This window comes from Idiotropiscis lumnitzeri, chromosome 12 (assembly GCF_059441095.1).
Source record: "Idiotropiscis lumnitzeri isolate Australia: NSW breed Sydney's pygmy pipehorse chromosome 12, RoL_Ilum_1.0, whole genome shotgun sequence".
Classification (NCBI taxonomy): Eukaryota; Metazoa; Chordata; class Actinopteri; order Syngnathiformes; family Syngnathidae; genus Idiotropiscis; species Idiotropiscis lumnitzeri.
Genome location: NC_142402.1, coordinates 17689695 through 17712287, shown reverse-complemented (window position 1 = coordinate 17712287; position 22593 = coordinate 17689695). Strand labels below are relative to the sequence as shown.

Below are 22593 nucleotides of genomic sequence, written 5' to 3'. Positions count from 1 at the left end.
AACCAACAAAAATTTAATTTAATTTGAAGACGATCCACCAATATACATGTTTTTTTTTAATTTCCATCATTTTTTTACAACGTCTTTTCAGACAATTTCCCTTCCTACGAAGCGAGTTTATGGTAGACCCACTCAGGCGAAATCTTATATTCAGGTTGGAATACATTTTTTTACATTTTGATATTATTGCTTGTAACTTACATACCAGACATTTTCCTTGAGTTTTTTTTCTTTATTATAGTGTCAGAGAAAGTGTATCTACATGTTAATAGTCAGCAAAGTGCTTCTATAAACCTGTCATTTCATGTTTACTGGGCTAACACTGCTGGAGCGTCAACAATGTGGGCGGGGACTCATCGTGCGCATCTGCCATCGTAGCCAATCAGAAGCAAGAATGGGAAGTTAGGTTTAAAAAACACTTGGGGAAACTGAAACATTTCTTGATAGGCGGAGCTGAACGATGCTCGGTTGAAGACGCTTATCTTGTCTTCCGGGAAAGCTTTGCACGCTTTAAAAGCATCCCTTTAAGATTGTAAGTGCACACGTTTCGTCTTTTATTCGCGTTTTGGGACTTGGAGCGATGCATTTTGGTGGCATTCTCGTGCTTGGGATCTTGGCCCGTCTATCATTTGCTCTACCGGTTCCAGTGGGTAAGAAACGCACTTCCTTCATAAATTAGCCAAATAAACACCATTTTGATAAGAAAGGGAAGCCTAGTGTAGTAAACGGTGTTTAGTTGATTTGTTTTTGCAGCGAAGTGCAACTTCGAAGTGAATGTTGCTAATTAGAAACAGTGAGGTTTGTGTGAAAGTCACTTTATTATGTTTTGGTAAAGACACTTATAAATTACAACCAGCGACAACTAAAAGACGATCAAACAAAACAATTGCAAACACAGTCGAAACAACAACAACAAAAGTATATTTATAGATATCTGTTCGCAAAAAAAAGTTTTTAACATTTAGTGAGTAGTGCAAAGCATCTTTGATCGCATTTAATTGACGTCCTTTCGGGGTAGGGTGTTTAGTTTATTCATCCCTTCTTTATTGCATGACCTCCAGGGGAGCTGGAGACTTGCCCACAGATTTGGGTAAGAGGCAAGGACATTGGCTTTGTCGGCCTTTATTTAAAAAAAAAAAATACGTGTGCACAGTGCACGCGTGCGTGTGCGCGTGTAGCGTGCATTGTTGAAATGTCACTGCTGAGCAGTGTTGGGCAAGTTATTTCCAAAATGTAATGTTTTGGATTTTACGAGTTAATTGCATGTGAAACTCATTTTTAAAAAAAATATTTGTGTCTATTTAGAGTAATGAGTTAGTCAAATTTAAATTATTCGTTTTTGTTTTTTTTTATCTAAAAACTCACATTCATACAGGTAGAAATTCAGATTCGAACTTCAACCTGCATAATAATTTTTCCCTTGACAACCGCACCATGATTTTGTAGTTCTATAAAATACAATCCATTAGAGTCGCAGTTTATCTGGGACAGCGCATCGGTAGATGCGATGTGATTCACTGTCCAATAGAAAGTGGATGACGTCTACAGCATTTGAGCGGAAGCTTCTGTTTGCCCTTGTGCGTCTTTAATGAACATTTCATTGGCTTTTAAATCCACAGTCTATAAATCAACTTTGTAGCAGACTTCAAGTTTCATTTTCACTCACTTTAATTCCCATGACCTGAAAGCACGTGGGTGCATACTCATTTCTTTCTCTTTCTTCTCAGACATGGTGGTGGTAGTTCAGCTGCAGCAGCGGGCGGCGTCAGCGGCACGCCCCGTCTCGGAATGGGTCCTCCTCAACGGTGTCCCCTACTCCGGCGCCACCGCGGAAGTCAACGACATCATTCAGGCGATGTCCGCTGATTCGATCCCTCTGATGCTCCTCGCCAATCAGGCTGCATTATCGAGTAAGACATCACGTTCATCGAATTCACAATCGCAGCACAATCAACGAGTGGTTAGGACGTCTGCTGGGATAAGTTCCAGATCCCCCGTGACCCGAAATGAGGACAAGCGCTATAGAAAAGTGATGGTCTTTGTTGACAGGCAACCACACGCTCCTCCGTTCCCGCGACTGCGTATTGGATGGCTCGGAGCTATACTGGAGCGACCGGGTTTTCTACAACGGGTCGCTCTACCTGTCCTTGGACCACAGCGGGGCCTGGATAACACACACGCCGCAAGCAACGGCCCTCAAAGCGCCATGGGTGAAGGCCTTAGGGATGTCGGCGAAGAATGAGCTCGTCCTTCAGGACGCATGCGTCAACCTGATACAAGAACTGAAGCTTTCTGAGGCGCAGTCAGGTGGAGTACACAAATCTCATGCATAGTCATGCCACACAAGTGACAAATTCACCTGCTTGCCTTTTGTTCTGTGGAAGCTATCCATAGCAATTTGCTGAAAAGCTCACCGTTCGGCTGAAAAATTTCCCCTGAGCTCTGACTGACATGGACTAAGTTGAAGGTCAAACAACCAAAGGTGGCCATTTGTCAGCGTGTTTGTCCGTCTGCGAGTTTTCGTCAGTATTTCAGACCCACCCAGTAGGTCCGAGCCAGCCAAACGGCATTGAGAATGGACTTAGCCGTACCACGTCACACACAGGTGCTGCATACCTGACACGCAGTGGTACACCAAACTGCTAAATTGGCAAACACTCTCGAGGAAAATAGTGCACTTGGTGTCTTGGAAATCTGTGGGTGTTTGTGCACGATTTATGTTTCAATCCTGTCGGAAGGCCGCTTCAAAGTGCCTCCAGATTTTCCCCTAGCTTACCCTCAAAGTCATGTGGGAACAAATCATAGGGGGAGCTGTTTTTTTTTTTTTTTAATTAATTTATTTATTTATTTTTGATTACTATTTATTCTACTCCTGATTATTAGATGACGTTGTGGCACAACATTTTTCAAATTTATTTATTTATTTATTTGTTTATTTTTAGTTACTAATAATTCTGGAGCAACTACTTCTGATTATTAAACGACGTTGTGGCACAACATTTTTCAATTATTATTTTTTTTTTTCAGTTCCAAGGAGTCTGATGCCACATTTTCTGATCCCAATCTTGGCTCTGGTGGTATTAACGGGGCTCATTGCATTCAGTCTCTTCCTCTCCAAACAACAACAGGGTGAGCGATACATTCTTTCTGGTTATATAATATTTTTTTTGTCTATCCCAACAACAGCAGGTTTTGTGGTTAGGTTCATTGAATTGATTTGATGGCTTTGTTGATTGAGGAGTTGACCCCTGCGCTGGAATATGTTCAGATATTTTCGACCCATTTGATGCTTGCAATTTGTGTGTCTTCAAATGTGTTAACAATTTTTTTTATGTATCTTGGAGGGGTAAAACGATAATGAAAAAACTTCCCGTATGGTCTCTTGACGTCGAGTTTTAGCTATTGCGTGTGGGTCAGGAACATATCAAACACTGCTTGTTCGGTGTTGTGGTGTGAATTTTTGCGAACGCAGAATCAACCTTTATTTTCTCTTGATCCTCACCATCCTGGGGCGATTCAAAGCCTGGTCATGTGTTCTTATTTTCTTTTCTTTCTTTCTATGTAGGTCTGCAGCACCCCGGAGGTAAGAGCAACAACATTCTTTATGATTCGCTTGTTAACAGCACCGGATGGAAGATTAGTGGAAAAAGTTGAATATTTATTGCAGTCTGCACACACTAACTTAATGTTCACCTGCCTTTTTCCTCGCTTGTTGTTTAACCGAAGCAACTGATCAACCTTGTGGATCACCTCTTTTCTCTTGTAGGTGTTATCGGTTCCATCATACACTACCCAAAGGACATGAAAGATTACCATCCGGAGCGAAAGGGCAACGGTTATCAAACCTTATGATTCAAAGTTAAACAATGAGAATCGTGCACTGTAACAGCCCGAGTTCTTGTTTGTGTGACATTTGACTGAACAAATGTATTATATGTTTATATATGTATGTATATATGTATAATATATACATAATATAAAAGCAGATATTCCAAACAGTCAATGACACGAGGATGAACATTTGGCAGAAACACTCACATGAGAGACTTCTAAATTTGTCACGTCACACAGAAGTTAAAAAAGCTAAAATAAATAAATAAATCACCAAATATATGGAGCTTCAAAATTGCGAAAAATCCAACTTTTCTCCGTGCGCTCGAAGGCTATGGGCGTGTCCGCTGAAGCCACACCCCACTCAATTAGATACCACCAAACTGGAGACAACTTTGTCAAGCATCATTCTTATGCCTACACACAACTTCATGTTTGAGCCATGAAAATGTTTGCTTAAAAAAAAAAGCAAGCTGGAATCTATCGCACCAGGTTGTCGCAAGGTTTTTCCATGCCGTAATAACGAGGCACTCTAATGTAGCCACGGCAGCCCGAAGGTTCAGTTCATACGTTGGCTGTCGCGTCTGATTTTTTTTTTTTTTAAAGACTTGTTTTACCTCACTTTTTCACCTCCTCTTCCGTAACGTGCGTGCGCTCACGGCCGACAATGAGGCACTCTAAAGCCTCGTTCCATACAACTGGCTGTCAAGTCAGACTTAAAAAAAAAAAATTAAAATTTTAAAAAACGATAGAAAAACATTCAGCTGCTCCACGAAATGGATTTTTCACAATTCTTTTTTAAATGCACTTTATCAATCACGTGTTTGTCAGACTTTACACTAAAATGTAACCGCACTTGCTAGAAAATGTTTTTTTAGTTTTTTTTTGTACAACTGAGTGAAAAGCGCCGTTGTTTAATGCCAAATGTTAAACCCCAATTATCTCATTTGGACTCACATATTGAGAGGTGTAATTATTATAGGAGTATGATTGGCAGTTAAATACATTTATGTATATGCATTTTGTGCACAATGTTAATGTTGTGTTTTGTGATTGTATAAATTTAATTCAAGATATTATTGCATGCTGAGTTTAAATCCGAGTTGACCGTGTGCTGCTCATGGTAAGGTTTTCAACGAAATGAGCCCTTTTTTTTTGTTTTAGACCAAAAATATTCAACTGTAACATTTTTCTACACTCAAGTGCATTCATTAAATTACCTTTGCAGATGTTCCACTGTTTGATTGGATTTGTTTAAAATTCTTTTGGCAATTCTTTAATGAGTTAGATATTAATATATTATGTCAGTTAAGCTTGGCAATGTTTATTATAGTGACTTGCTTTATTAAGTTAATAATAATTATTATTATCTTCACCAGAGATGAGCAGTATACAAAGGGGTGCCTAAACTTTTAAATTGGGCTACCTTAACATGAATAGAGCTAATAAAATGTACTCGCTTGAGCATGAAAATGATGACATTGCCTATACACATCTTTATCATGACATCGATATGTCCATGGAATTTAACCTCATTAGACACACTAAGGGCTGAGTAAAAGCATGGAATTTGGATTGGTGGTCATCTTTGCTATTCTCTGGCATAAGGACCCTTCTAGACAGCTTCAGCCCACTAACACAACAGAACTACAAAAGGTGATGACCAAAAAGTGCATTGGCATCAGACGCATCAGCATTCCTATCACCTATTGCCACTGGTGGATGGATTATCCTGGTTAAATGACATGATATATCCTAATTTGTTTGAAAATCCATACGAACGACATTCAAATGGCATATAAACTCTCAAAATGATTAACTTTTTATCATGGCAGCTAAGTTCCAGACCAAAAGCTCAGTCTATATTCAGATATGTAACACATTTTTTCCACAAAAAAATCTCATTATTTATACAAATTAGCTAATTAATTAATTAAATTATTTAAAACAGATCCATTGTGACAAGACGATACCATGTCCTGTGCGATAGATGGCGAGATTTCCCGTAACGCCAAGCATTCCTCATGTACACCGGAAGTCCACACATAAAATGGACCAATCACGTTGGCGTATTGGCAACCGTTGGGCTGTCAACCAATCGCGTGGCTTTCTGCGGGATTTAAACGCTGCGGCGGCTTTTCAAAAAAATCGCGACACTCAACGAAGTTTGGTCTGCATTTAGTGCGCTTCACGTTACGTGCGGAGAGTGAGTAAAACTTTTGTTTTGTGAAGCAAGCCTTGGTAGAGTTACTAGTTTTCACCCTATCCCTAAATCGAGATCCGTGTCTTAATTGACACTTTTTAAGAGCTGCGTTGTCGTGCAGTTTTTTTTGTTTCCTCTCCTTGGAGTGCGAGCGAGAGGATTAACAATGGCGCAGTTCGGACTGGAAAACGACATCAGCAACACGCTGAAGCTGGACATCCCCTTCACCAACGCTCCAATTGCCCGTTGGCAGAGGAAAGCCAGCGCGTCCTCGAGCGGCTTGTCCCCTGGGAAGTATGCTAACGTTCAAAAGACGCCGGGTAAAACGCCAGGTAAGGCACGTCATCGGCGCATAGTCGTTTCATCGTTCGCACGGGAGTTGTAATGAACAGTAAAGGGAGTTCTCGGTACGGTCATTTCTACGCTTGTAACAAGCAAGATCGTACGCCGTTACTTTGGCAAGCCACACCCACGACGGAAGTGCTCAATCCCTGGATTTCGAGGATATAAATGCACCATGGAATGTGTCATTAAAGTTGCCGCGAATTAATTGCTTCATTCATTCAATACGAAAGCCCCCATGAGGGGAGATAAAAAATATTCCAATAAAAAAAATAAACCTGAACCACTTTGGTTCCTTTTACTACATACTATATTTTAAGATTTGAAAGAACATTTTTAGACCTTGGTGATCGTTTGAATGGGGACAGACGCATTCATGTCGTGGGACATAATTAATCTGAGACGGTTGATCCCTGAGCAACTGTGATGTCATTTGCAGTTGACAGTTTGTGGCAAAATAGCTGTCTCTGTGATGGATACAAATAGATGCATTATTTTATTTTGTTTTAAAGGAAGATTTTGAACTTCACTTCAAGAAGTGTTGACGGTTTGCTATTTTATATATATATTATTTTTTTTTAAATAGGCAGACGGAAACCCAGTCCATCAAAGCTGATGGGCGAGGACCGCTTCATTCCCGTCCGTAATGAAAAACAAATGGAAATGGCGAGTTTCTTGCTCTCAAAGGAGGCTCGGCCCAAGGAAGACGGCACTCCGGCAACTTCGTTGGCAAGCCATTTCAAATAGTTTCTGTACAGAACATCCGAGCACACGTTTTATGTGTTGCGTAATCCTCTGCTTTGTTGTTAAAGGAACAACAAAAGACGTGGTCCATCGCGCTGAATGGTTGCAACCTGGAAGAGGCCCGCATCCTGCAGTTCAGTGGGAAGCCAACCGTGAACCCAGATGGTAACGTCACCGCTCTGCTTTATCGCACAAATAAATAAAAAGGCTGCATTTAGGCTGTGACACAATTTGGGTTATGCATAATGGCAAAAAGAAGGTATAAAAGCTCTCGCCAACAAAAGGCTATTCAATGTTTAATATTTGAATTATTAATCATTTTTACAATTGACTTCTGTGGCATCCTTGCTGGCATGTGGAATGTTTCATGTGAATGGGATACGTGTCTTGAAAAGTAAATATCACCTTTGAAAATATCTTGTTTTCCAGCTCAACACAACTCATTAAAGTCCCTCTACAGTCACACCATGACTCCGATGTCCAACAAAAAGTCACGACACATTTCTTCGACCGCCGACAAAATCTTAGACGCGCCTGACGTCCGGGATGATTTCTGTAAATTTTGCCTCCCCGACATGGAAATTGTGCTGCGCCGCCCTGACTTTTGGTCCCCCCGCCAGATTTGAATCTGCTCGACTGGAACAGCCGCAACGTTATGGCAGTGGCTCTCAAAGACAGCGTGTACCTGTGGGACGCCACACAGGGAAATATCACCCACCTCATGACCATGGACAATGAAGCAGATTACATCAGTTCGCTGTCCTGGGCCAAGGAGGGCAGCTACCTGGCAGTTGGCACCAGCGACTGTGCAGTACAAGTCAGTTTTTCAAAATGTATATTTTAAGACACCGTGCAGCAAACAGGAGCGAGTTTCTGAGGGCATTAAATACTTGGAGCTGTTTTAAAGCTTGTGTGTGACAGGGCGAAAGCAAATGCCACATGTGTGGCGGAGCAACAAAATGCTAAACTTGTTTTGGTTTTTTTTTAAAGTGAAATGAGAACAAAAAATAATCAAAGTAAAATTTTGGCCTAGGAAAAAAAATATCAAAATCAGAATGCGGGTGAAACTAATGTAGAAGTATCTATTTTTTCTTTTTACAATTATCAAATTTCTATATTACATATTTACTTATTACATAACTGATATCTGCCTGGGGGCAAAAAATCTTTTTTTTTTTTTTTTTTTTTTTGGTGAAAATGATTTTTAATTATTTTTTGCTATGTGGGGGAAATTTGATTGTAACGAGTTTTTTGGGATGAAAAATCTTGGCGTGGTTAAAATCCGGATTGTCTTTGTGGGGGAGAAATTATTAAATTGAAATCACTTATTTTTTGTGTGGAAACAGAATTGATGCTATTTCTTTGTGGAGGTCTATTCAAATCAAGATTTTATTTCTACATGGGCGTAATAAGATTTTATTTCAGCCCGAGAGTTAATTTCTCTCTGTTACTGTTAACTGCATTTTATTTAATTTTTTTTTTTTTAAATTTTGTTCTAGTTGTGGGACGTAGAGCGAGAGAAATGCCTTCGCAGCATGAACAGCCACTCTGCTCGCGTCTGCAGCCTGAGTTGGAATAACCACATCTTGTCCAGGTACTTTGTAGTTTCCTTCTGTACACCTCAAGTAGTCTTGCCCGCGCCACATCTCACCAACTCCTATCTTCCCTCCACCCCAGCGGCAGCCGCTCGGGTCAGATTCACCACCACGACGTGAGGATGGCGGAGCACCACATCTTCACGCTGCAAGGCCACTCTCAGGAGGTGTGCGGGCTGCAGTGGTCGCCTGACGGGCGCTACCTGGCTAGCGGCGCCAACGACAATCTGGTGTGCATATGGCCCCGCGTAGCCCAGGGCCACGACGTCAACCAGCCGCTGCACACACTCAGTCTCCACAAGGGGGCGGTCAAGGTAGGCTGCAGAAAAAAAGAAGAAGAAACTAGGTTGAAGTTTACATTTTAGAAGAGTTGTTTGTTAGAAGAAAATTGAATTGTGATTTTAATTAAAAGGAATAAATAAATACATTTCGGCTGGGAAAATATTTATTCATCTAAAATGTACTGTAGACTATGCATTTCCAGAAAGTCATTAATTTTTTTTTTTTTTTTTTAATCTAAGAACCAAAAATCCTAAATAACTCTTGTTGTTCTTTTTTTAGATTGGATATTGATTTTCCCCCAAACACAAATATTACTCTAAAACTATCACTTTAATTATGAAAAGATGAGATTTCCTTTCAAATACGACTTCTTGTAAATTTACCACTTTATAATGAAATGGTATGCCTTTTTTTTTTTTTTTACTTCAAACAAATGCATTATTTTACGAATTAGTAATTTACAACTATTTGGAAATGTACAAATAATACCCGATGTAGTTTTTTTTTTTTTTTTTTGTTTTTTTTATTGTTTTTAATTTTGAGCCGTGGCATTTGCTACTGTATTGTTGAAATTGCTGCTCCCCGACTCTCAAATTACATCTTTATAACTCTTATAACAATTTAAACTATTCGACTCACCGAGCAACTTTTCCTCTTGTCCGAGTACATCTTTTGTGCGTGGGATTATCACTTTGGTAATTTCTGATTTCTGTCTTGTAAATGTCAAATTCTGTGTTAATGTTGACATATTTGTTCTCTTCCTAGTGGAACTGAGTTTGTATTATCCGCCAGTTTTCCCCTGAAATGATGAATGACATGTTTGTGCTGGTAGGCTTTGTCTTGGTGTCCATGGCAATCCAGCATTCTGGCCTCGGGCGGCGGCACCTTGGACTGTCACATCCGCGTGTGGAACGTCAACAGCGGCTCCTGCGTCAGGTCCTTCAATACGCAGTCCCAGGTAAATGCACCATTTTCATTGAACAAAGCATTTGGAATTCTTTTTAAAGCATTTCTTAAACGTGCATGGAAAATGCATTAAACAATGATGATTTAAATTTTGCCTCAGCTCTTTTGATTCCACTGACGGGGGAAAAAAATTGAGAACACAATTGTTGTATCTGCATTGCTACGGTTGGTTGTTCACTCATGCTTCACTTATTGACTTATTTTTCTCAATTGAACAATTTTCAGGTGTCCGCACTTATGTTTGCTCCCAACTACAAGGAGCTAGTTTCTGCACACGGTTTCACACATCATAACTTGGTCATCTGGAAGTACCCGTCCATGGCAAAAGTCGCAGAGCTCAACGGTAAGTCTTTGTTCCTGTTTTTTTTGTTCTTCCAAATTATAGTCTAGGTCACCCCCCCCTTTCTTTTTTTTTTTTTTTTTTTTTTTGTGCCGCGACCAATAATTTGACTGATCAAGCGACTTTGCCTATTCTGCCATCCCTGAGTGTGCAGTTTGGCAGATGGTCAACATTCCTTCCAAAAAGAGGCCCTGTTTTTGTCCATTCCCAAATGAAGCTTCCTGCAAAACCAAACGAAGAAATTTACGTGTGGCCTGTTAAAATTTTCCATTCCACCCCCAACAGGACACAACGAGCGAGTCCTCAACATGGCCATGAGTCCAGATGGGTCCATGGTCGCCAGCCTGGCGGCGGATGAGACCATTCGCCTTTGGAAGAGCTTTGAGGTGGACCCCAAGAAAAAAGCCAAAGACAAGACGCCCCTTTCCCTGCACTCGGCCTTCACTCGCTCTATCAGATGATTTGATTGGACGAGAGCAACTCCCCCCTTTTTTTTTTTTTTTTTTTTTCTTTATGATTTGTCAAAGTGCGCTAATACTGTTTTCCCATATATCATGCTGAGCAAATTGGATGGTGCTTCCTGTTGCCAAGTCTTCTCTTCTATCAGACTTTTGCATACTTTGACATAGCTCTTTTGAATAAATGCTTTTCCCAACACAACTATTAATTTCTATGAATGGCTTAAGTGTTAATATTTTAATAGTGGAAACATGCAATGAATACCCATTGAAGAATTTACATTACCAAATGTACTTTATATAAATGTCCTTTTCTTGAAATTGGTTGCTTGAGTTTTTATTTTTTGGAGTTTCAGCTGACACCTACGAAAGACTTGATTTCCAACTGCTGCACAAAAGTAAATTTTTTTCCAAGTCATCAATTTGTGTTTTTTCTTTTAACCAATCACATCTCAGATTCCCAGCTGTACAATCGCTAAATCTCAGTGTGACGTGTTTTTTCCGTCCTGTGATTGGTTCAGCTCTCTGACGTGATTAAAAATAATTTTGTTCACGGATAACTGTACGTTGTGATGCTTGGTCAACCCAGCACTGTTGCTGACTGGCTTGTTTCAAACAGGAAAATGTTTTTGGGTCACTTTCTGAGCAGTATGGATGAGTACGAAAGTTGGTTTATGCAAAGATATGAGTCAGCATTCCTGGTGAGTATGTTGTATATTTCACCTTTTTCCATTGATTTTTGTTGACTGCGATAGGTTTGGAGTTGGGATTTGTTCATGTATTGGAGGATAAAGGAAGTTTGTTTACGTTAGTAAAGATAGTGTCTATTTTCTTTAATGCCACGAGTTGTGATAGCGTGTGTGTAAATCACCACACGTGTCATCAGTGACGTCATTTGCATGGACGACTCGTGTCAATACGTAAATTGAATAGGAAAAAAAAATCCGATATGTTCTATACGAGTCCACTAGTCTAAATGCGGCATTATAATTAATATTGCTTTGTGGAATTTGAATTAAGCGGCATAATCAATCAGTTTTTTAATCCAGCACCCCTAGCGGCCATTTTGCCACGTGACGGCGACTAAGGGTTTAGATAGTGAAGGTCACATGACCACATCCAGAAAACAGGTGTGGTGTGATTGGTTGTTACCCGTGTGCCCAGTCAATGTGTTAACATGCTTTTATCGTCTTCATGGTCGCTCCGTTTGTTTTCCCCTCCACATCCTGGTCCCAGGACTCTGGGACTCTTAAACCGTGGAAAAATCATGCAGAAAATATCAGTGTTATATACAATTCAGGTCCAGTCATTTCATATCAAATTGATTTAATAACAGTTTACTTTCTGTCGCTGTGTCCACTTCATTGGGGATTAAAAAAAATCCTTCACAGGTCACAGTTATCCAAGAAAGAAATGTCAAGTATTAATCAAGCATGTTTCTGTTCTGGCCTGAAGCAAGTTATGGACATGTATGCAAAATTCTCAAATACTACGGTAATATACAATAACAAATAAAATTAAAAAAAATGATGTGGTTTATTATTCCATACCAAGTGCAAACTACCAACTGCTTTCCAAATGACACCGACCTTGAATTCTAAAACGTGTTTATTTCAAAAAGATAAATAATCAAACAACAACAACAAAAAAATATGAATTTGACATGTACAAATGAAAGCCTTTTAACTTTGTTTTGTGTGGTTATTTACACATGCTAGTCTTCAATGGAAACTGTGATATGAGGTTGGTGTTGGCCAAACGTACGAGTGGACCAAAAAACTGCAATGAAGGAACACAATCCATGAGAAAATGGAGCACCGACCTTCATGCGTACAAAAGCATGTGTGTGCATCGCAGTGTGGCCACACAAGATCACTGACAAAAAAACAAAAAGGCATTCATCATATCAAGTCCCAACAATGTAAATCAACACAGACTAGACTTGAAAGCCGTTTCAGCATTTTTGCCATATCCTTGCGCGTGTACTAGTTCACTTTGTTCTCACGAGTAAGACAATTCAGTGTCGTAGTTGAATTACTGTTCTTCCTAGTAATGTTTTTTTTCCACTTCTGCATGACATTTCCGCACATGAGTAGGCCAACATGTTACTACTGAGGCAAAACTAGTTAAAACATGCACTACTAGCACTAATAGTGCTACTAATTAAGCACAAGATTTTAACTAGTAGAATTTTCTAATGGCAGTAAGAGTGCTCTTTGCTTTATTTTCACTTGTAGAACAACTTTGGCATCCAAGGACAAATACGTGCTACCAGTGAGGCAGAATAGTCCATGAGTAGACAACTACAGCTACTAGTACTACTAATGACTATAAAGTTCAACTGATTAACGTCTGGTGCTTCACAAGTAGTACTAGAAGCACTCAGATGTGAAGTAGTGCAGTTATGCCTCACTTGTAGTCTTAAAGTAGTGAAAAAAAAATTGTGAAACATTCATTGTGCTAGTGCGCTGAATTGTCTTACTAGTGAGGACAGTGTACTAGTACAACTGGATATCAAGGCTATTGAATCAATGCTCAAATGGTTTTCCTTAGCCTTTCTTATTCTATCGTTCCAGGCATGTTTAGGGTGTAAAAAAAAAAAGTTGGGATTAGTTGAGTTACTAGTGCAGCACAGAAGTTCACTAGTTTAGTAGTAGTAGTGTCTGAGACGGCCAAAAGTGTCACTAGGAGCTGAGAACATGTTAATAGTAAGACAATCATTCAACTTGTTGTCTTACACGTGAGGGAGAAGAGCTTACCAGTACGTCGAACGTAAGCTGGATATGAAATAAATGCTCAAACGGCTTTCCATAGACTTGGTTATTCTATTGGTGTACGAGTATAGTAGCGTCACTGCGGCACATTTCGGGTCCCAAAACCAAACCAAAAGTTAGATCTCCTTTACTTTGCCCAGTTGCACATTGCCATTAGTGTAGCTGTGCTGGTGGTGGTTGCTTTGGTCGGCGTTGGCGTTGCCATTGTGGTGGTGGTGGTGGTGGGTGCCGTGGGTGCCGTTGGCCAGCGGGGGTGCAGGCGGGGCCCGGTCGTGCTTGCTCTTGAGTTGGGTGACCGGGAGCCGTTTGCCGCGGATGTAAGCCTGCATCCAGAAGTTGGAGAAGAGGACGAAGAAAAGCACGCCGTACATCCAGATCAGGTGAATCCACAGGGGCACCTGGTAGTCGCACTTCTCCATGAAGTAGTACTGGCTGATGTGTATCGACACCACGATGAACTGCATCTGCCGGAAACAGCACAACACGATACCGTACAGTACATACTAATTTGACAGATAGCCTTTTTAAACGATGGAACTTTCATTTTAATCTTCATAGAGCTAAACTTTAGTATTTTGTCTTATTGTATTCACATTTTTACCTTTACTTCCATTTGTATTGCCATTTTAAAAGAGAGCCCAGATTCATAAATACAAAATATCGACAGTCCAAATAATGTGAAGTAATTTTTTTTTTTTTACATTGAAAATTCAGCTAAAATGCATACTCAATTAAATCTGTATACAAGTTTTATTTCACTTTGAAAAATATGTTTGTAAAAATATTGTTGCATGTAGTATGTAATTCTCTTAATGTATCATTTAATTTTAATTTAATTCCCTCAGTACCTACATAAACTCATACAAATTCCATGTTGAATTGTTCAAATCAGCCAAAACCCGAAAAAATATTTATAAAAACAGGAAAAATGATAAATTATTAATATTTATTGTAAGCATTTTTTGTTTTATCTGGGGGTGTAACAAAAAACGATTTCAAAATTGAAAATGAAAATGTCTTGTTGAGCGATGCACAGCCCTTGTACATACATATAAAATGTATAATTTATCACAGTCGATGTGTGTTTTTATTTTTAATTTGTATATTTACTTTGTGCCAAAGTCAGGCCAAATTCTTCCCCAAAAAATTCCATTGAAAGCCTTCCGCAATACCTACCAGTTGGATGGCGGTCATGTACTTCTTCCACCACAAAAACTTCTGGAAGCGTGGTCCGGCTGCTGCCAGTCCGTAGTACGTATACATGATGACGTGGACCGTGGCGTTCACCATGGCGTGGAAGGAGCCCATCCCTCCGGCTGAGATGGGGGAAAATGTCAGTCAGCTTTAAGCCGTTGTCATTATGCCAACTTCGCGGCATTTCTAATTGAGTACGAGTAAGACTAAGACTAAGACTCAGAGTACGAGTACGAGAACCAGTAAGACTAAGACTAAGAGCAGGAGTGGGCAAATTTTTTGATTGGTGGGTCACACAGGGTTCTAAAATTTGACAGAGGGGCCGGACGAGGAGCAGATGGATGGAGTGTTTTGGTAACCTCACCTCATCGGAGAAAAAAAAAATACATTAAATTTTAAATGAAATTGAACAAAAGCATTACAGCAAAATATCTGTATTTGACACACAAGAGTATTTAGAAAATAAAACATTAACAACGTTTATTCATTTAATTTTTTCCCCCAAATTCGGCGGGCCGTGTTAAAAGCTTGAATGGGCCGCATGTGGCCCCCGGGCCGTAGTTTGCCCACCCCTGACTAAGAGTATGACTAAGAGTACGAGTACGAGTTGGTCCTCACCAGGAGTCAGCATGATGCCCCACCACCACGACCACGGCATAACCGAGTGATGGAACACGTGTAGAAACGTGATTTGATTTTGTTTCTTCCTCAACACGAAGAATACCTAAAATGACGTCAACTGAGAATCAGTTATGCATTGCAAAAAAAAAAAAAAAAACAACAACCACAAAGCCCATTGAAACAAATTCTCACCGTGTCGAGAAGCTCGATGAACTTGGAAAAGAAAAACAACCAAGCCACTCGCACCATCTGAGGGAAGCAAAGTTAGTTGGCATGTGCAGTTCGTGAAGTTGTTGAACGCGTTCACTCGGAAAAGTGCAGGTGGTTGAAACACTGCTTTGACATTTACAATTACCGCCGAGAGTTGCTCGACTGCATTTCAATGATGAATGTCGGACAACGTTACAGTGGCGAGGAATGATTGTCATGTGTTGAATCTTATTAAAGACTTCAGCATCAGCACATTTTTTTCTGCTCGGATTGACATTGAATTATTCTCATTATTTGGGTGGTAGGGGGGGAGGGGGTAAAAATAAAAAATTTTGTCCCAGCAAAATGGGGAATATTTTTTATGTTTGCAGTAGAAAACTATGAATATTTCAAAAGTGTGTTTTAACATTTTGTTTTAAACATTTCTAACCCCTCCCCAACCTGACAACAAAATTGGACATTTTTGGGGCTTTTCTGAAAAAATGAAAAGGATACATTTCCATTTCAAATCAAACACATTTTTCCCAATTTAAAAAAAAAAAAAACGTTTTTTTGTGTTTTCAGAAAAATGAAAACTATTCAGAAAAAGTTTGAAAATGTCAAAAAAAATCTGTTTTCCGATGCTTTTAAATTTTTTTTTGGGGGGGGGGATTATGCGTCTCCAATTTGTTTGTAGGGGGAGAAAAGTAACAAACTATGACAAACAGACTCAAAAAAAACTATTTTCCAATTTGTGCCATTGACATAATATATCTCATGTCAAAAAAGTCGTCATTTCCAGTGATTTATTTTTTTTAAATGTCCTATTTTTCCCCAAATAAAAGATTTTCCGCCTTACCCGAAGTGCCTGCGGACTGCTGGAGGGATCAATAAGATCACATCTCCACGAGAAGGTGGTTCCCCATCCGGACATCAGGAACTGGGTGGCGACAAACGTCCACAGTAAGTTCCAATCAACTCCACCGTATTTTTTGTGGCGCAGACCTCGTACCTCGTACACGATGAAAGCGTTGAAGGCGACCATGCCGAAATTGTAGAAGACCATGGCCGTGTTGAGGTGGAAGGGTTTGCGGTTGGCCATCAGGCGAGGCCCCAAGTAGACGGCGAAGATGACGTAGCCCACCAGGAGGCTCGTCATCTTGATGGGACAGTGCACCAACGGATAGTCTTTGACACGGGCGTCTGGAAAGCACGCGTGGACAATTTCAGGAGAAAAAAATAAATAAATATCATGTCATCCGATAACAGTGGTACCAGTCAAGGTCTACAAGACCTTCTCTGCTGGCCTAACATAATCAAGAAATCATCATCATATTCTTCACATTGATGTCATATATCCTAGTGTTGTATTTTTAGGTGAGAGTTTTTATCCAATCAGAATTCAGCTAGCTCGTGTTGCCAGGCAGATTTCACGATACTAGTAGCTCGCACTATTCGTCCCAGGCCTTAAGATACAATTGTGCTGGCGTCTCTTCTGTGTGAGTGTTGGGGCTCATACAAATGATAGACAGTTGCGATAGCCAATCAGATCACGAGTTGATGACAGTAAGACCTTCTTGCTGGCCTCACGTTCAAGGTGATGAACGCGTCTTGTGATTTGATACTCACCCATGAGGCGGCAGTAAGACTTAGAGTACGACTAAGACTACAAGTAAGACTAAGACTAAGAGCAAGGGTGGGCAAATATTTTGATTGGCGGGCCACAATGGGTTCTAAACTTTGACAGAGGGGCCGGACCAGGAGCAGATAGATGGAGTGTTTTGGTAACCTCGCTTCATCTGAGAAAAAAAATACATTATATTTTAAATGAAAGTGAACAAAAGCATTACAATAATATATATGTATTTGGAAAAAAAAACAGTATTTAGAAAATAAAACATTAAACAAGGTTTATTCATTTAATTTTTTTTCTAGTTTGGCGGGCCGGATTAAAACGTCTAATGGGCCGCATGTGGCCCCCGGGCCATAGTTTGCCCACGCCTGCACTTGCGGGTGCAGACAAATCCCATCCTTGCCTTAATCCACTCTGCCCTTTCAAAGATCAATTACGTTTTTGCTGTGCGTCTTCAAATCTATCCGACAGGTTGTGTCAGTTTCCTTCCTAAACGCAACATCGTGCCGAGGTGTGTATAGAACGAGGCAGCGTTGACGTCGCATTTGTTGGTTTTGTTCATCCACAAACGTCATCGGAAACGAAGCGTAAGGTCAACTCACCGCATTTGGACAGCAGGTCGTCGTAGAATTTCAGAATATTGGATCCAGCTTCTCGCAGCATGGTGACTGCTGGCCTCTTTTCCTAAAACGAGACGTGAAACACACACACACACACAAGAGTCACGATGCGATTTGGCGAAGGCCGGGCCCGGAGAGTTACACATTCACCTGAACAAACAGCAGGCAGCTGCGCGGTCTTATTAGAAGCTGACAAAAGCGACACCCGTAATGCTCATCTCCAGATTGCGCCAAATCACATCTTTTACTTGGGAAAAAACATAACGGCACGCCACCCAATATCCAAATGCCACAAATATTATGAAATGATGGCTGTCGGCAAAGCTTTTTTTCTGTTTCTGATTTGTACCTCTTGCCATTTTGCGACGCAAACATTTCCGAAGTATGACACTAGTGCTGCGAGAGCTCCCTCTTGTGGTACGTAAAAGAATCTCTGCACAGTTTCGTTGCATTTCACATTTGTCAAATCCATTTATTCCATTCATTATACACTCGTCACTATTTCTTCTAAAGTAAGGACTACATTTATTTTATTTAACACTGAATTGAATTCAATCCAATCAGAGCTGGATTATATTCATTGGTTTTTTTTATTTATTTATTTTAGTGGATGTATTATTTTTTTTTAATACCGCATCTCTGTGATATGACTGAACATGCGCCAGACTGAAACGCAAACAGCAAACACTGATATCGATCAATATCACTACCAACATGGATATTATTGTTCCTGATATTTACTCAAATTTTATCTGATTGAAATCTGGACTTGTCTAAAATAAAATCTGCTTTTCAGTTGTATGAATGAAAACATGTTAATCGTACCTTCCGTGATCTAATGGGATTGTCTTGCTTGAGTCTGCCTGTCACTCGTGATGGGTAAACGAAGCTTCAAACTAGCTTCATGAACCAGTTGTAGTATTTTTGGACTCCTGTAGATGGCGCTCTCTGTTCAACATTGGCCTGAAAGCTCACTGACTTACCATTTTTTAAACCAACAGTGCCATCTAGAGGACTCAAAAATACAACAACTGCTTCATGAAGGAAATGTGAAGCTTCGTTTTCCCATCACTACCTATCACTTTACATCGCCGCCATCGAGAGCTTAACAAAGATAGACGATTTGTAGTAAGTAAATGTTACTTGTCAGACCAATTATTTGAAACGGGATGATTTGGGAATCCCCGATAGACAAACACGGGAAGCCTCGGTGAAATTGTAAAAGCTGCATTTGAAGCAAGCCATTCATTCACGTGGAAATACGTCGTCAGTGTAGAACAATGACATACTCGCCAGCTGACTAACAGAGCAAGTCAAACGGGTGAGGCGAAGCTCTTGGCCCGCACGGAGCCGAGTGACGGTGGTTTATCAGGGCGTGAGATTGCCAAATAAACACCAAGTGCATGTTTGGAAAGTCTCACATGCCACTTTGTACGCGACGTGTATTTGCAGAACAACCAAATCTGTGGCGGGTACTTTTTTTTTTTTTTTTTTTTTTTTAAATGTTGCTAGGACCGGAAACCAAAACCTACTTCGACGACGTCATGGCTTACATCAATTAGGGATGTGCAAACTTTTCCCCCTAAGGCAAAATGGAAGGCGGACAAGGGTCACGTCAGCGTATGCAAAAAAAGAGCATCAATGTATCGAAGATCAACATATTTTAAGCAGTTAAATGCATTGGAAGGAGGGGAAAACTGTTTCAAGCTCGGATTTTTTTGTATTAAAAGGACCAATTTACTTACATGAAAACGTTTGAACAAAAATACATAGTAGAAATTCATTCGCGTATTGAAACTCTTGTTATTTTATTTTGGGAGTGAAAATGGCCACAATCTTAACATTCAGCGTCAATTTTTGACTTTTAAAGTATTTTATGTGTAAATAATCTTGACAAATTTTCATTACAATAAAAAAGTCTTGAATTAAAAAAATTAAATAGACAAAATCTCTGAACATTCAACTTCTATGCCTAAAGAAGCAAACAGAAAAAAGTTTTTCAAAAACTTATTAAAAAAAGTCCCACAAAAACTTTATTTTCAATAAAACAAAAATGACTTAGCATGAATTATATTTTAATAAAAAGTAGTGTACAACCTATTGTTTAGTTTTTTTAATTGAATGACTTTCTACAAAATTTAAAATAAATGTTTTAAATCATTTAACAAAACAGAGTGAATATTGATTTTTTTTTAACTGTCTGTTTTTGTACGTGTGATTTTCACTCCATGTAGACCACCTTTGTATGCAGCCATGGTCGTTTTTAAATTTCTCTATTATTAAACTTGAGTTGAGACTATTTTCACTTTATCTCCTAATCTCCCAATGCAGTCCACATTTTTTAAATTCACAAATACCAAAATACACCACTGAGGGCACCCATGACCTAAAACGCGCAAGACAGCAATTCACCCCAACCAAATACAACCTTCAAACATGCTGAACGAAACGTCTGCCAATTCGCCTTCAGTGGAATACAGGTTGTTGTAAAAACATTCAGAAGCGTGTGCGAAGGTGCTGCAAGCTGCATCACATCCTGCTCGTGACTCACCTGCTGAGTCCTCAGCTCTTGCTCCCGTAACAGCCAGGGCGAGCGCTCAAGCAATCAAACCCCAAAAACCGGTCAGTGAGGAGCAGCAGGTGGAAGCCCGGCCAAACCGCAGCGACGCTTCTCGGCTCCAGCTCCGCGTTCCGCCGGCTCCCGGGCTCAAAATATTCCACAGAGACAGATGAAGTGGGCTTGGGGTCGAGCTGGGGGGGGCACTCCGGATGCGCAGGAGCAAGCGTCAGGCCAAGATTAGCGCGAGAGCTCAATCGCTCTGCTCCATTTAAAGCCCTGCTGGATGTAATAGCGCACAGGCAAGTTTCACAGCCACACCCTGTTTCATTGAGAAGCTCCGCCTACCTGTTCTCGCTCAGCCTGCTTGTGATTGGTCGGCCTCATCAGTGGGCCTGTGGGAAGGGCTCTCCGTGTTTAAAGAGGCCAAGGCCCGCTAAGGCTAAGAAAGGGCTCATTGTTAGACATGCGGCCACACGAGAAACACGATTTTGACCCAAAATGTTGCTTTCGAGTGCGAGTTGGAATGTCGGATTTGGATTTCAAGACCGGTTTAGGATTTTTAACTTGGGCTCCGTTTTCTACTCAAGAGTTTAAGACAGTTTTAGAGTTTCAAATGATGGTTTAAAGCACAGGTCTCCAACTCAAGGCCCGGGGGCCAGCTCTGGGCCATGGCCACATTTTAATTGGCACGCAAAGGGCAAATCATGTGCGTCAACTTCCTGTTTCCAGTACATTTTCTTCACTTTTAACAACATTGAGCTTTGAGATATTGCCATTTATTTGTTACCAAAGCTCCCCTTTTAAAATAAACAATTGCTGACTGGCTGCTGATTTCAAAACAGGCTTTCCATCAATTTGGTGTGTGTATGTGATAACGTAAGGTGTTCATACAATTTGATGTCACGATTGTTTCTTGATGTAAAGTTGTGCATGCCAACTCCAGGCAAATGTGGAGCAAAGGTAATGCGTTGCGGGCCTCAGTCATGGACCGGCACACACACATCATGCTCGCGTGATGTATTACGGTACACACGCACACACACGCACACACACATCGGTGTTGATGGTAGCAGCAAGGCGAGTGCACAGGAGGTCGTTGTTGTCGTCCTCGCCTTGCGCCTCCATCGTCCAACCCGGTGACGAGCTCCCCCGCCCCACCGCTCTGGTCGAACCAGTTCCCCGAGACGAGACAAGATAAACCCCCCCCCTCGACCCCACCCTGCCCTCAGCTCGCCCTCACCCGCCCAGTTCCTTACAGGCTGGGGCCTCCCAAAAAAAAAAAAGACACCAGGCACGAATGGAATCTGAGCACGCGAGTGCAAGTGTGGAAGGCGTGTCACTGTTTATATTCTTTGACACAAGCGCACATGCAGGCCCTTTGCCAAAATCTGCCAAAAGTGCACAAAAGTGCTAGCATTGCACAATTCTTTTGGTTTCTGTTAATGTACTTGGGTTGGGTCACCGTCATTTGTGATGTTTTTTTTTTTTTTTAACTGTCATGTCACGTCCGTTTCTTGGACACTTCAAGCATATTCTTGGGTCTTTTTGACCCAGTGTGTTTTTATTTCATTATACTAAAAAGTCACAAATGGAAAAATATGCACAGAATATTAGATTTCATTATTAAGTCCATTACCAATCATAAAAATATTTTTTTAATCAAAAAGATTAATTTTTAAATTAATGTACAAATATGTGAAATGACATCAAAGATCCGATATAACTTAATAGACTTTTAGTAATAATCGAGCAGCAATCGTTCCCCTGTTGTGCGTTCATATCCATTACAACTTAATGATTTAATTGCCGTTTAACTCATTTCAGACTCCAGTTAAGTGGTAGCATAGAAGTGTTTATTCTTTTTTTTCCCTTGGCTGTGGTTTATGTTTTTAGTTCTGCTCACATTGAGTGAAACTCAACTGATGCGTATGTTAATGAGCCCAGTTTCAATTTTGGGGGCACACACCCCAGTAAAGTGATTTGGGCTGGATTTCAAAATGGCTGCTTCAAACCTAAATGGAAAACTTTCTGTTCATTTTTTAGACTTTTTTGTGCGTCCTGTTATGTTAGAAATACCCAACCAATTTTGCATTCAAAGATGAAACAAATTTTTTTTCCAACTTTCGATGGGGTGCGACCGAGTGCAAAATGGCTGCTTCCAAACAAAATGGCTGACTTGCTGACCAATTTCCATCATGGGTCCTTGAGACTTTTATGCGGGTCCCATTGCAATAGACATTT

At 40.4% G+C, this 22593-nt stretch overlaps 3 protein-coding genes across 3 annotated transcripts; 2 read left to right on the top strand and 1 right to left on the bottom strand.

Moving 5' to 3' along the window:
* Positions 1–434: 434 nt before the first annotated feature.
* LOC148326287 (uncharacterized) lies at positions 435–5063 on the top strand. Its single transcript, XM_088311762.1, has 6 exons — positions 435–650; positions 1728–1910; positions 2050–2307; positions 3028–3129; positions 3566–3583; positions 3767–5063. Exons 1-6 carry the CDS (start codon positions 581–583, stop codon positions 3850–3852), a joined length of 717 nt encoding a protein of 238 aa, XP_088167888.1. The 5' UTR covers positions 435–580; the 3' UTR covers positions 3853–5063.
* Positions 5064–5932: 869 nt separating this feature from the next.
* cdc20 (cell division cycle 20 homolog) lies at positions 5933–11082 on the top strand. Its single transcript, XM_088311761.1, has 10 exons — positions 5933–6366; positions 6963–7105; positions 7189–7285; positions 7550–7675; positions 7741–7937; positions 8620–8714; positions 8798–9029; positions 9830–9955; positions 10189–10306; positions 10589–11082. Exons 1-10 carry the CDS (start codon positions 6201–6203, stop codon positions 10762–10764), a joined length of 1476 nt encoding a protein of 491 aa, XP_088167887.1. The 5' UTR covers positions 5933–6200; the 3' UTR covers positions 10765–11082.
* Positions 11083–12351: 1269 nt separating this feature from the next.
* On the bottom strand, positions 12352–20657 carry elovl1a (ELOVL fatty acid elongase 1a). Its single transcript, XM_088311224.1, has 8 exons — positions 20344–20657; positions 17775–17856; positions 16552–16742; positions 16399–16479; positions 15543–15599; positions 15348–15453; positions 14712–14851; positions 12352–13999 (listed from the first exon to the last, which is right to left on the bottom strand). The coding sequence occupies exons 2-8, from the start codon at positions 17833–17835 to the stop codon at positions 13652–13654; spliced, it is 984 nt and encodes a 327-aa protein (XP_088167350.1). The 5' UTR covers positions 17836–17856; positions 20344–20657; the 3' UTR covers positions 12352–13651.
* Between the last annotated feature and the right edge of the window lie 1936 nt (positions 20658–22593).